The 13,867-nt window shown below is 43.5% G+C and overlaps 1 protein-coding gene and 1 pseudogene across 1 annotated transcript; both read right to left on the minus strand.

Moving 5' to 3' along the window:
* The window catches only part of LOC148500786 (uncharacterized), an 89,100-nt pseudogene that overhangs the window by 46,751 nt on the left and 28,482 nt on the right, over positions 1-13,867 (minus strand).
* Positions 313-1,029, minus strand: LOC148500787 (uncharacterized). The gene has a single exon (XM_088451421.1). The coding sequence runs from the start codon at positions 1,027-1,029 to the stop codon at positions 313-315; it is 717 nt and encodes a 238-aa protein (XP_088307547.1).

A 13,867-nucleotide genomic window follows, 5' to 3' on the forward strand; every position in this document is an offset into this window, starting at 1 on the left:
TTCCTCACACCGTTTTCTCTTCATAGGTTTTGGTAATGGTGTAACTATTCCAGTTTCTAGGCTTCCAGTCTCTAGGTATGTCTGTAGGGCGTTGGCCAATCACAGCTTCAACTGGGATTTTATGTGACCCTGTATCTAACAATCTGGACTAAGTCTCCTCCTTTTGTTACTGCCATATTCCTCACACCGTTTTCTCTTCATAGGTTTTGGTAATGGTGTAACTATACCAGTTTCTAGGCATCCAGTCTCTAGGCATGTCTGTAGGGGGTCGGCCAATCACAGCTTCAACTGGGATTTTATGTGACCCTGTATCTAACAATCTGGATTAAGTCTCCTCCTTTTGTTACTGCCATATTCCTCACACCGTTTTCTCTTCATAGGTTTTGGTAATGGTGTAACTATACCAGTTTCTAGGCACCCAGTCTCTAGGCATGCTGGACTAAGTCTCCTCCTTTTGCTACTACCATGCTCTTCACGACGTTTCCTCTTCCTAATCTTTGGAAACGGTGTAAAGCTTCCAGCTTCTAGGCACTTTATGAGATGTTCCCTCATTAGTTCATAGTTATAGCTGCAGGCGGGAACGTCGTTGTGGAAGAGGATCTCCACAGCAGTTGCTATAGCATATATAGCACATTGACGTGAGTTTTTTGGCTGTTGCTCCACGTCCAGGATCTTGATGTTTTTCAGCGTGTTTTTTCGAACAACAATCCGGTAAAGGTCATACAGTTGTCTGAGAGCACATGGGGTTAACTCTGACTTTTGAGCACTGTCTGCAACTTGTATCTGCCTATTACGAAAGCAGGACATGAAGCAGTGTCTGCGACCTTTATCTGGGTGGATCTGTACAGCTGGCCCAGTGACAGGCGTGTAGGAGCTATACATTCCTCTCCATGTGCTCTGCAAGCCTTGTATATTAAATTGTTTCCGCAGTATGGTCTGGGCGGCATCAATGGTGCTGGCTTCCACAGATCCGTGACCCTGCAGGGTGAGTCTATGGGTATCTCTTAGCCGTAAATGAGGCAGCCACATGACCTGTAAATGTGCAAGAAGAAACTTGAATTAGGGAAAATGGCAATATGTTTCTACCTACTAAACCAATGTTACTTACATGTGCTGTAAAGACACATGCACAGCATTGGCCCATTGCTTAGGACACTAGGTAATGGTATACAGGTGTAGTGTCGTACTACATATGTAATCAATGTAACAGTATAGTCAAAATATTTGCAGGAAGCCAATGAGAGTAAAATGAATCATTGGTATGTAACAAACAAATAGCATGAAGGAAACATGCTGATATATGAAATCCGGTCCTACGGATGTTTTGCAGCAAACCGGGAACTTTTCTTCACATAAGCTGAGCGATCCAGATGTCTGCGACAATGTGTAAGTAGTGTCACAGATTCTGTTGCACTTGGGGAGAGTTAAACAATAAAATATAAGAGTGGTAAAGAATGATCACCAAAGCCATAAGGTAACATGACTGCTTTTCCCCATTCTGCGCCTTCATGCCGCTGTGCACAAATGTCACTGTAAGATGGCAGTCTAGCACCTTTATGTTCTGGCTGATGACAATGTAGCTGTGGGTTATTATTCGGTTGCAGTTATGATAAAGTCAGTGTGGCCTGGCTGTGTTGGCCTATTAAGGAAAGAGTAGTTATGTCATGGTAGGTAACTTTGGCCTACAGTATTTCTGTTTGCAGGGGCTTCACTAGACATCAGCAACCAGGAAAGAGGTCCTGACAGTCAGGCATCTTTCTTCTTAGTCATGTGAGTGTTGGTAACATTATGTAACTTATTACGTTTCCAAATGGCGAGATGTGGAGTGTAGAAGGACAGTGTCAGCGTGCAGTAGTATACTCTCACATGTGCACTGACCATTGGCCAGAGAGGGATCCCAAGATCCCTCTCCCTTGTCACTGTAGCACATGAAGCATGCAGACACTGTCACCATGTGATGTCATTGTAGAGTAGGAACTGGGCAGTGACAATACGATCACACGTAACCTCCCTGACGTGTGGGAGTGTCATGGGATTGTTGTGGACATGTAGTACTGTAAAAGTCACATGTGATTCTGAGTTGTACATATGGGGAATGGAAGTCAGTGTCTGATTGTCTCTCTTCTCTTGCACCTAGTATGGAGTTGGTGCAAGTGCAAATGCTAATGATGATGGTGTCGGCGGCCGGCGTAATATTAATGGTCGGCGCATGTTTCTATGTACAGATGCACAAACTCCTGCATGAGCTGAATGTATACCCGCATTAGCATAAGGTAGTGACTCTGAATTAAACTACTGTATAGTCACTTCTCATGTGACTCAGAATAAGCTCCTTAATGTATAGGGTAAGGCAGAGGGGATAAGATGGCATACTAAGCCATTCCTTAGTAGTCTGTATGAGTTTAGCAATGGTTGTTATTAGTCAGTGACATATGTAATATACAGAGTATTCCTGGTATATGTATGTGTTTCATCATTGGGGACCTGGAATCAGCACCAAAAGAATGTTGGCGTTGATATTCGCAGACAAACTCTGAAAAGTTATCAGAGTTTGCTGAACATTAGGCGGCCATATCGGGCACATTACTTGAAAACATGTGGAAATATATAGCGGGTCCATTAGTGGTAATGAATAGGCCCCTAAGTGTGTCAGACACAAAGTAAGGTGAGGTATTAGTGATCTGTGTAAGGGTATAAGATTGCCCTACAGTGACTTCTATACAAGAGATTGTATTACAATCATTTTTTTTTTTTTTTAAATATCCACATAGAGCTGATTGTGTGGGGCCAGGGATATTCAACTTGCGGCCCTCCAGTTGCTGTAGAACTACACGTCCCAGCATGCTCTGCCTCGGTTTTGCTGTTAGGGCTGGCTAAAACTGTGGCAGGGCATGCTGGTATGTGTAGTTCCGCAGCAGCTGGAGGGACGCATGTTGAATCCCCCTGATGTAGGACAAACAAGCCACAGCATGACACAGACAGAACAGGGGAGTACAATAAGACAACCTAATTCTGAAATTGATGAGATACATTCTAAGGGGTCTAGTTACTAAGCAGTGTTAGGAGACAGAGTGAACAGTGATAAGGTACCAGCCAATCAGTTCCTAACTGCCATCTCACAGGCTGTGTTTGAAAAATGACAGTTGGGAGCTGATTGGCTGGCACCTTATCACTTTTCACTCTGTCTCCTAACACTGCTTAGTAAATAGCCCCCTAAGGCACTTATTTATATTATAAGTGTGGAAAGCCCAATTGCAGAAGAAAATATGATTAATGATGATTGGTAACAAAAACAATTAGAAATAAATAAAGAAAAGATGACAGGGAAAAAAATATTCCACCCTGCTATTAATACAAAATAGCTCTAAGCATGAATGGTCATAGCATGGTCTACTTACAGCTAATACACGGGTAGGAACATGGTTGTGAGCGGGGCTGCCATCAGAAATGGTGGGGCCCGGGACTGATAAAATAGGCAGGGCCCCCCCAGGTTATTAGAATCAGTCACTGACCAGCTTTTTTCCCCCACTCCCCCCCTCCTCTTCCCCCGATTATTACATCCAGTCTCTGCCTACTGTGCACAGTATTTTTGTCACTTACCTTATTTCCTTGAAGAAGCTTCTGCTCCTACTCTGCTTCTTCCCTAGCACTGCAGACGCTGCTCCAGCGCCTCTCGGTCCGCGGCTCCTCCTCTCTCAGGCTCTCCCTCCAGCAGCGCGGGGTGACGTAATGACGTCACGCGCGTCAACTTCAAAAGAGGAAAACATTATTGACCATAGCAAGCAGGCAGTGTCTATCATGTAGGTCGGTGGAGGAGCGGCCCGAGCGGGCCCGCTGCCTCCTCCATTCATGGGGATCAGGTTGGCAGCCGGTAGCAGCGGCGCTGGGGGCTGTTCCCTTTTTTTTTGTTTCCAGGCTGTACAGTGGTGATAGCAAGCAGGCCCCGGCGGGCCCCCCCTCCTTCAGCCAGGGTCCGGGCCCCAGACTTCAGTCCCGGCAGTCCCCCCTGACGGCGGCCCTGGTTGTGAGATCCCTCTAAAAGCTGCAACCAGCACCAGTCTATGCCAGGCTTAGATGGTCCCACTATAATTGTGCCATGTTATTAAACTATATTTTCAAATAATATTTACTTTCAAATATTCTTACCTTAGACTCTCGTATCAGCAAAACGCGTTAAAGTAATGAAAAAATGCATATATATAGCTATACCAAAATATAACCAACATACAACTCACTCTCATCCAATAACTGATTGTCCTGTACCAAGCAGGGCCTTTTTCTCACACCTAAGTGACATTACAAAGGCAGCCTATGACATCATCAGCCCCAACCTGCCTGCTATCCACCACTGCATGTAATGGCTCCATGTGCTTTACTATAACATGTGTTTACCAGGGATAGCTGGGCTACAAGAAAATGGCCATTGTTCAACAGCATGCAGATGAAGCCAACAATTACATTCTAATTCCCATAACAACATTGTTTAAGGGCCTCTATGTACAACCCAATAGTGACAAATGTATATAACACACATAACTATGACAAGGATGATGCCCCCCCTCAGCTCTGGGCCCCATAGCAGCTGTACCCCTTGTACCCATGGTAGTTACGCCCATGTGTACTTGATCAATGCTACCTAAAACCTGATTGGTTGGTATGGCAACTGCTCTACTGGTCCATGTCACTGCTTGATACAGTACATCACCAAAGCTTGCACCTAAATCTAATATTACTGACACAGTTCTAGCATTAGTAATACAGTACATCTCTCTGTGAGATTTCTATCTGTATAGGGGAGAGGTCACAGCTCCTGATGTGGATTGCCACAATTAGCAGCAGTAAGGTGAGGTATTAGTGATCTGTGTAAGGGTATAAGATTGCCCTACAGTGACTTCTATACAAGAGATTGTATTACAGTCATTTATGTTTTTAAATATCCACATAGAGCTGATTGTGTAGGCCAGGGATATTCGACTTGCGGCCCTCCAGTGGCTGTAGAACTACACGTCCCAGCATGCTCTGCCTCAGTTTTGCTGTTAGGGCATGCTAAAACTGTGGCAGGGCATGCTGGTAGGTGTAGTTCCGCAGCAGCTGGAGGGACACATGTTGAATCCCCCTGATGTAGGACAAACAAGCCACAGCATGACACAGACAGAACAGGAGAGTACAATAAGAAATTCTAATTCTGAAATTGATGAGATACATTCTAAGGGGTCTAGTTACTAAGCAGTGTTAGGAGACAGAGTGAAAAGTGATAAGGTACCAGCCAATCAGCTCCTAACTACCATCTCACATTCTGTGTTTGAAAAATGACAGTTGGGAGCTGATTGGCTGGCACCTTATCACTTTTCCCTCTGTCTCCTAACACTGCTTAGTAAATAGACCCCTAAGGCACTTATTTATATTATAAGTGTGGAAAGCCCAATTGCAGGAAAAAATATGATTAATGATGATTGGTAACAAAAACAATTAGAAATAAAGAAAGAAAAGATGACAGGGAAAAAAATATTCCACCCTACTATTAATATAACATAGCTTTAAGCATGAATGGTCATAGCATGGTCTACTTACAGCTAATACACGGGTAGGAACATGGTTGTGAGCAGGGCTGCCATCAGAAATGGTGGGGCCCGGGACTGATAATATAGGCAGGGCCCCCCCAGGTTATTAGAATCAGTCTCTATCCAGCTTTTTTCCCCCACTCCCCCCCTCCTCTTCCCCGATTATTAGATCCAGTCTCTGCCTAATGTGCACAGTATTTTTGTCACTTACCTTATTTCCTTGAAGAAGCTTCTGCTCCTACTCTGCTTCTTCCCTAGCACTGCATACATTGCTCCAGCTCCTCTCGCTCCGCGGCTCCTCCTCTCTCAGGCTCTCCCTCCAGCAGCGCAGGGTGACGTAATGACGTCACACGCGTCAACTTCAAAAGAGGAAAACTTTATTGACCATAGCAAGCAGGCAGTGTCTATCATGTAGGTTGGTGAAGGAGCGGCCCGAGCGGGCCCGCTGCCTCCTCCATTCATGGGGACCAGGTCAGCGGCTGGTAGCAGCGGCGCTGGGGGCTGTTCCCTTTTCCTTCTGTTTCCAGGCTGTACAGTGGTGATAGCAAGCAGGCCCCGGCGGGCCCCCCCTCCTTCAGCCACGGTCCTGGCCCGGGACTCCAGTCCCGGCAGTCCCCCCTGGTTGTGAGGTCCCTCTAAAAACTGCAACCAGCACCAGTCTATGCCAGGCTTAGATGGTCCCACTATAATTGTGCCATGTTATTAAACTATCTTTTCAAATAATATTTACTTTCAAATATTCTTACCTTAGACTCTCATATCAGCAAAACGCGTTAAAGTAATGAAAAAATGTGTATATATAGCTATACCAAAATATAACCAACATACAACTCACTCTCATCCAATAACTGATTGTCCTGTACCAAGCAGGGCCTTTTTCTCACACCTAAGTGACATTACAAAGGCAGCCTATGACATCATCAGCTCCAACCTGCCTGCTATCCACCACTGCATGTAATGATCCATGTGCTTTACTATAAAGTGTGTCTACCAGGGATAGCTGGGCTACAAGAAAATGGCCATTGTTCACCAGCATGCAGATGAAGCCAACAATTACATTCTAATTCCCATAACAACATTTAGGGGAATTCAATATGGGTGTAAAAACTCCGTTTTTGCGTTAATATCGCACCTATGACGTTATTATCGCAGGTTTTAGTTTTACACCGTATTCAATTTCAAAGACTTTTCGCAGGTTCGAAAAGTCTTTGATAAAAAACGAGGATAACTTTTCACCATTGAATAGGTGTCGAAAAAAAGTGCAGAATTGGGGTTTAGGGGTGCAGGCTTAAAAAAAATAGCCTGCACCCCTGGGAATGACATTTTAAAAATAACTGTCAAAAAAAAAAAAAAATCGAGACACCCCAAAAAATTTATTAAAAAATTGGGGCAAAAAAAAAAGGGAAAAAATTGTTTAAAACTAGTGAAATAGGTTCTGGGCTATTCTGCAAGTATGCGGCAGCTGTTTTCTAGAATAGATTTATAGCGGCAGGTGCACAATTGCAGAATTTTTAAAAACTTACTTTAGGGACATCAAAATATGCTAGTACCCATTTTCATGTACCCCAAATTTGATGGGACCACTTAAAAAAATGTAAAAAATAACCTAAGTGCTCTTCTGCATCACTTCTTCAATGTCGAGAAAAAAGCTCCTGCCGCAGCTGTTTAAATCCCCGACTTTCATTTGCTGGCTAAAATGGGGGGACCCATAGTGATCCCCCAAGTTTTTACAACTTTAGGGGGGTCCTACAATTTTTTCCAGGAAAATTTCGTTTTTTTACGCAAATCCCACTTCGCCAGGTCCTGTTTTTGGAGGTTTTATATTGAATACGGGGATAAAGCGGGCGCGTGCCCGATACTTTATTCCTGAAAACTCTCTGATGTGGAGCGAAAAGTCCAGCACGGACTTTTCGCTCCCATATTGAATACCCCTCATTGTGTAAGGGCCTCTATGTACAACCCAATAGTGAAAAATTTATATAACACACGTAACTGTGACAAGGATGATGCCCCCCCTCAGCTCTGGGCCCTATATTAGCTGTACCCCATGTACCAATGGTAGTTACGCCCATGTGTACTTGATCAGTGCTACCTAAAACCTAATTGTTTGCTTTGGGCAAGTGCTCTACTGGTCCATGTCACTGCTTGATACAGTACATCACCAAAGCTTGCACCTAAATCTAATATTACTGACACAGTTCTAGCATTAGTAATACAGTACATCTCTCTGTGAGATTGGGATCTGTATAGGGGAGAGGTCACAGCTCCTGAAGTGGATTGCCACAATTAGCAGCAGTAAGGTGAGGTATTAGTGATCTGTGTAAGGGTATAATATTGCCCTACAGTGATTCTATACAAGAGATTGTATTACAGTCATTTATGTTTTTAAATATCCACATAGAGCTGATTGTGTAGGCCAGGGATATTCAACTTGCGGCCCTCCAGTGGCTGTAGAACTACACATCCCAGCATGCTCTGCCTCAATTTTGCTGTTATCACATGCTAAAACTGTGGCAGGGCATGCTGGTATGTGTAGTTCTGCAGCAGCTGGAGGGACGCATGTTGAATCCCCCTGATGTAGGACAAACAAGCCACAGCATGACATAGACAGAACAGGAGAGTACAATAAGAAATTCTAATTCTGAAATTGATGAGATACATTCTAAGGGGTCTAGTTACTAAGCAGTGTTAGGAGACAGAGTGAAAAGTGATAAGGTACCAGCCAATCAGCTCCTAACTACCATCTCACAGGCTGTGTTTGAAAAATGACAGTTGGGAGCTGATTGGCTGGCACCTTATCACTTTTCACTCTGTCTCCTAACACTGCTTAGTAACTAGACCCCTAAGGCACTTATTTATATTATAAGTGTGGAAAGCCCAATTGCAGAAGAAAATCTGATTAATGATGACTGGCAACAAAAACAATTAGAAATAAATAAAGAAAAGATGACAGGGAAAAAAATATTCCACCCTACTATTAATACAAAGTAGCTCTAAGCATGAATGGTCATAGCATGGTCTACTTACAGCTAATACACGGGTAGGAACATGGTTGTGAGGTCCCTCTAAAAGCTGCAACCAGCACCAGTCTATGCCAGGCTTAGATGGTCCCACTATAATTGTGCCATGTTATTAAACTATCTTTTCAAATAATATTTACTTTCAAATATTCTTACCTTAGACTCTCGTATCAGCAAAACGCGTTAAAGTAATGAAAAAATGCGTATATATAGCTATACCAAAATATAACTAACATACAACTCACTCTCATCCAATAACTGATTGTCCTGTACCAAGCAGGGCCTTTTTCTCACACCTAAGTGACATTACATAAGCAGCCTATGACATCATCAGCCTCACCCTGCCTGCTATCCACCACTGCATGTAATGGCTCCATGTGCTTTACTATAATGTGTGTCTACCAGGGATAGCTGGGCTACAAGAAAATGGCCATTGTTCCCCAGCATGCAGATGAAGCCAACAATTATATTCTAATTCCCATAACAACATTGTGTAAGGGTCTCTATGTACAACCCAATAGTGACAAATGTATATAACACACGTAACTGTGACAAGGATGATGCCCCCCCTCAGCTATGGGCCCCATAGCAGCTGTACCCCTTGTACCCATGGTAGTTACACCCATGTGCACTTGATCAATGCTACCTAAAACCTGATTGGTTGCTATGGGCAAGTGCTCTACTGGTCCATGTCACTGCTTGATACAGTACATCACCAAAGCTTGCACCTAAATCTAATATTACTGACACAGTTCTAGCAGTAGTAATACAGTACATCTCTCTGTGAGATTTCTATCTATATAGGGGAGAGGTCACAGCTCCTGATGTGGATTGCCACAATTAGCAGCAGTAAGGTGAGGTATTAGTGATCTGTGTAAGGGTATAAGATTGCCCTACAGTGACTTCTATACAAGAGATTGTATTACAGTCATTTATTTTTTATAAATATCCACATAGAGCTGATTGTGTAGGCCAGGGATATTCAACTTGCGGCCCGACAGTGGCTGTAGAACTATACATCCCAGCATGCTCTGCCTCAATTTTGCTGTTAAGGCATGCTAAATCTGTGGCCGGGCATGCTGGTATGTGCAGTTCCACAGCAGCTGGAGGGATGCATGTTGAATCCCCCTGATGTAGGACAAACAAGCCACAGCATGACACAGACACAACAGGAGAGTACAATAAGAAATTCTAATTCTGAAATTGATGAAATACATTCTAAGGCACTTATTTATATTATAGGTGTGGAAAGCCCAATTGCAGAGAACAATTGCAGAATTCAAAAGTCTTCTGGACATACCAAAAAGTATTAATCAAAGTAAAGGTGCATATTCACTACACGAGAGTGGAAAGACTGTTGGATTACAACATCGTAATCGTGCAATCGTTCATCATCCTGTGAAGTGGATAATGTGCTATATGTAGTTCAGTGCAGGCCCCTCCCTCATCTCCGAACATGCACTTAATTGCACTTACCTGCATGCACAACCTGTTGATATCGGCAGAGTGGCCTGCATGTTCGAACGATGACAGATGCCGGTAACGACCAGCGGGATTCTGCATCGCTGGTCGTTGCCGACATACTCACTGCACGATTAATGAATGATAACGATGTCGTAATCGTTCAATTATTTATTTTTATCGTGTAGTGGATATGCACCTTAACAATCAAAATCAGGAACAAAGTAAGAAAATTCCTACTAAGAGCAGCATGTCCAAGTTTTAGGGCTCTATTTACTACAATCCGCATTGGTAATGCAGATTGTAGTGTGATATTACCGACTGAATTCACATTGCGAATTCAGGCAATATCACAGGGATTTACTAAAAATCCCTTGCAGGGATAGAGCTTGCGATAAAGTTCTGTCCCTGCGAATCCCTTCCACACACTTATCACGGTATTTTCGCAAAACATACCGTGACAATTGCCCCCGCATGCGCCGACTGGCTGCTGCTGATACCACCCGGGCGTTAAGCCCCTTCCCCCGCGACCCCCCCTCCCTTAATTGCACTTACCTGCATGATCCGGGCTCCGGTGATGTCCTCCATGGCTCCGGTCAGCTGACATTCCATACTGCACTGGGACCCGGTCACCTGATGACCGGGCCGCAGTGCAGTACGGGAGACCAGCTGACCAGAGGGAGGACATCACCGAAGCCCCGAACTCCGGTCCCTGGACTCAGGTAAGTAAATTTTTTATTTTTTTTTGCAGTGTATCAGCGTGTGGTCTGTTTAGACCACACAGCTGATTACTGGGGCCTGCTCCGGGCTCTGCTCTGCCCGTTATAGCGGAGCAGGAGTCCGGTAACCGGGGAAGACCCTGGATAACGCCACCTCCAGGTGGCGTTATTATCACAGGGCCTCCCCAGCTATTTTTTTCACAATTTAAGTTTAGTAACTTGCACACAGATTGCATTTCCCATTACAATTATGGGAAATGTGATCTGATTACTAAAAATAAGTGATACTTAGGTGTTGGAGTAGAATTTTATGAATTCTACTCCAATTGCCCTTTAGGTGATACTAAAATAATGTGAAAAGGATGTGAAAACACCCTTTTTCACATTATTTTAGTAAAAATAATGTTAATAAATAGAGCCCTTAGTCATTTTCCTTCCATATACATCCAATAATGTTACAAAAGTAATTATCAAACATCTGTACAGCTCTCTATGTTGAACGACAAAGTCATTACATGGTTTCCAGTGCTACTATCAAGAATTCAACAGCGCAGAAAGTACTTTAGGCTGAAGTCTACAAATGACTAATTATATCACCTATGAACCAAAAAAGAAGGATTGAACTATGACGTTTAGTGACTAGCCTACAATTATGTATGTAAATGACAATAGTACGTCTTCAAACTCTAATATGAAAACATAAGATCTAATAATTAGATTTTTTTTCAACACAAAGAAATAATTAATTAATCCATTTTTGGTTATTGACTATTTCCCTCCCTATATGTTGGTTCTTTGCTACAGTAGTTATCTGTATTACTGCTACAGTATGTGATAGTCTATCAGCTCTCATTAGATCATAAGGATGAAGCTGCATTATACTGTGGACCAGGTGTAGGCAACCTGTGGAACTCCAGATGCTGTGGGACTACACATCCCAGCATGCCCTGCTACAGTTTTGCTGTTAGGGCATGCTAAAACTGTGGCATGGCATGCTGGGATGTGTAGTACCACAGCAACTGGTTGGTCACAGGTTGTCTACCCCTGCAATAGACATGGAGAAGGCCCCAGCTCAGATTTTCAAAATGTGGAACAGGAACAACTAAAAATGGCCCCACTCCTTATTTCACCTCAACTTTTCCTCTTCACATACTGTGTACAATGTGGAATCAATGAGTTTCCCCATGCGCTAACACCCCCATCCCCTTCCCGCCGATGTCTTTTATCGCTGACTTTTAAGGCTCCCATACATCAGAGATTGATTGCAGCAATCGTGCAATTTGCAATCGATTGTGTATAAAAATCTTTCCCTTTTTCAATCGATTGCATATTGCACAATTGCTGCAATAAATCTCTGATGTATGGGGGCCTTAACTCACAGCTCCTGAGGCTGCAAAGAAAAGTGCACCTCTGTGGTAAACCCCGCTAATCGGCCTATGCTAATAGGATTCCCCTCATAGGGCCGTATTCAGTTAGCGGCGAAAACTGACATTTTTCGCAAAAAAAACGATATTTTCGCCAAAAACTGGAGATAAGTTTTCTCCATCCCAGACCAGGTGTTTTTCGCCAAAGTGCGCAACTTACGAATTTTTTTGGGATCATTTATTATTAGGGGGGGTGTCCAAAGGGTTCTGAAAGAAATCCCCACATTTTTAGCCAAAAATAGGGATTTTGCATTTTTTTTTTCGCCTGATATGGGATGGAGAAAACTTATCTCCAGTTTTTGGCAAAAAACGTCCGTTTTCGCCAATGGCAAAAAAAACAGCCATTTTCGCCACTAATTGAATACCGCCCCATAGTGGTATATGTCAGCCATTTAGAACCATACCATAAATATATTACATGTAAACATCCCAGCCTGGTTACATGGTGTATTGCTGGCATGGTATATGGGGATAGGAGTCTCGTCTCTGCAGCCGATCTTTGACCCAGCAAGTACGCTTACAGCGCTGTCACCATAGCAACCATACAACAAGCACAAGCATGATTGGGAAGTTACAGAATGTATTCTACACTTGCTGTACTGTAGAAAATGATGATGTGATGCCTCCAGTTCTCCAATACACTTCCTGGGTGGGATGTACTAAATGGAAAATGCAAAAAACACCTGTTCTCTGGGTTTTGCCGCATGTTCCATATGTACTATTGGGTGGTCACTGGGGCTCCGGACGCGGAGGGTTGTGATGCTCTGATAGTTTGTACAGTGCTGCACCACTAGCACCAGGTTCAGGTGTGTTCGTATGCTTCGCTGGGAGATTTCCCCGTAGCTAAGGTAGGACACACCGTGACAGAGAGACAAGCCTGATGATATCCCCTTTTGCAGACACAGTGACCAGTCAGGAAGGAGGGTACAATGCTATTTTATTATTGCAAATAAATGAATTACAATTAATAGGAAATGTATACAATAGACAGAATGAAATCTTGCAGAATTCAATACCAAGCTGATTACTCAACACCTCCCTGTCCTCTACCGGTGACCCCAGCTGGCAAAGCCGTAGGAATGACCTCAACCAAGAAAATATGACTGACTGCTCTCTGTCCGTGTAACACTTTGGAGATGGACGTACGCGGCACAGCATCATTTCAGGAAAACAGAGAATAATTTACCTGCAGCTTATACTTGGATTACATGTATTTATGTGGTGTATGTTACTCTGGGATGGAAAATGCACCATGCCCAATCTATGAAGCCTTTGTAGTGCACCGGCTATGACAGCAAATAGTCTATGCAAAATAATGAGCTCCAAGCAGGGTTATGCACATGCAGGTTGGATAGGTTCTTGTAGTGCACCCGCTATAACAGCAAATAGTCTATGCAAAATAATGAGCTCCAAGCAGGGTTATGCACATGCAGGTTGGATAGGTTCTTGTAGTGCACCAGCTATGACAGCAAATAGTCTATGCAAAATAATTAGCTCCAAGCAGGGTTATGCACATGCAGGTTGGATAGGTTCTTGTAGTGCACCGGCTATAACAACAAATAGTCTATGCAAAATAATGAGCTCCATGCAGGCTAATGCACATGCAGGTTGGATAGGTTCTTGTAGTGCACCCGCTATAACAGCAAATAGTCTATGCAAAATAATGAGCTCCAAGCAGGGTT

Source organism: Taudactylus pleione, unplaced genomic scaffold (assembly GCF_031769625.1).
Source record: "Taudactylus pleione unplaced genomic scaffold, aTauple2 ptg000547l, whole genome shotgun sequence".
Taxonomy (NCBI): Eukaryota; Metazoa; Chordata; class Amphibia; order Anura; family Myobatrachidae; genus Taudactylus; species Taudactylus pleione.

Coding starts and splice junctions, on each gene's coding strand:
- LOC148500787 (XM_088451421.1), bottom strand. CDS start 1,029: ATGTGGCTGCCTCATTTACGGCTAAGAGATACCCATAGACTCACCCTG.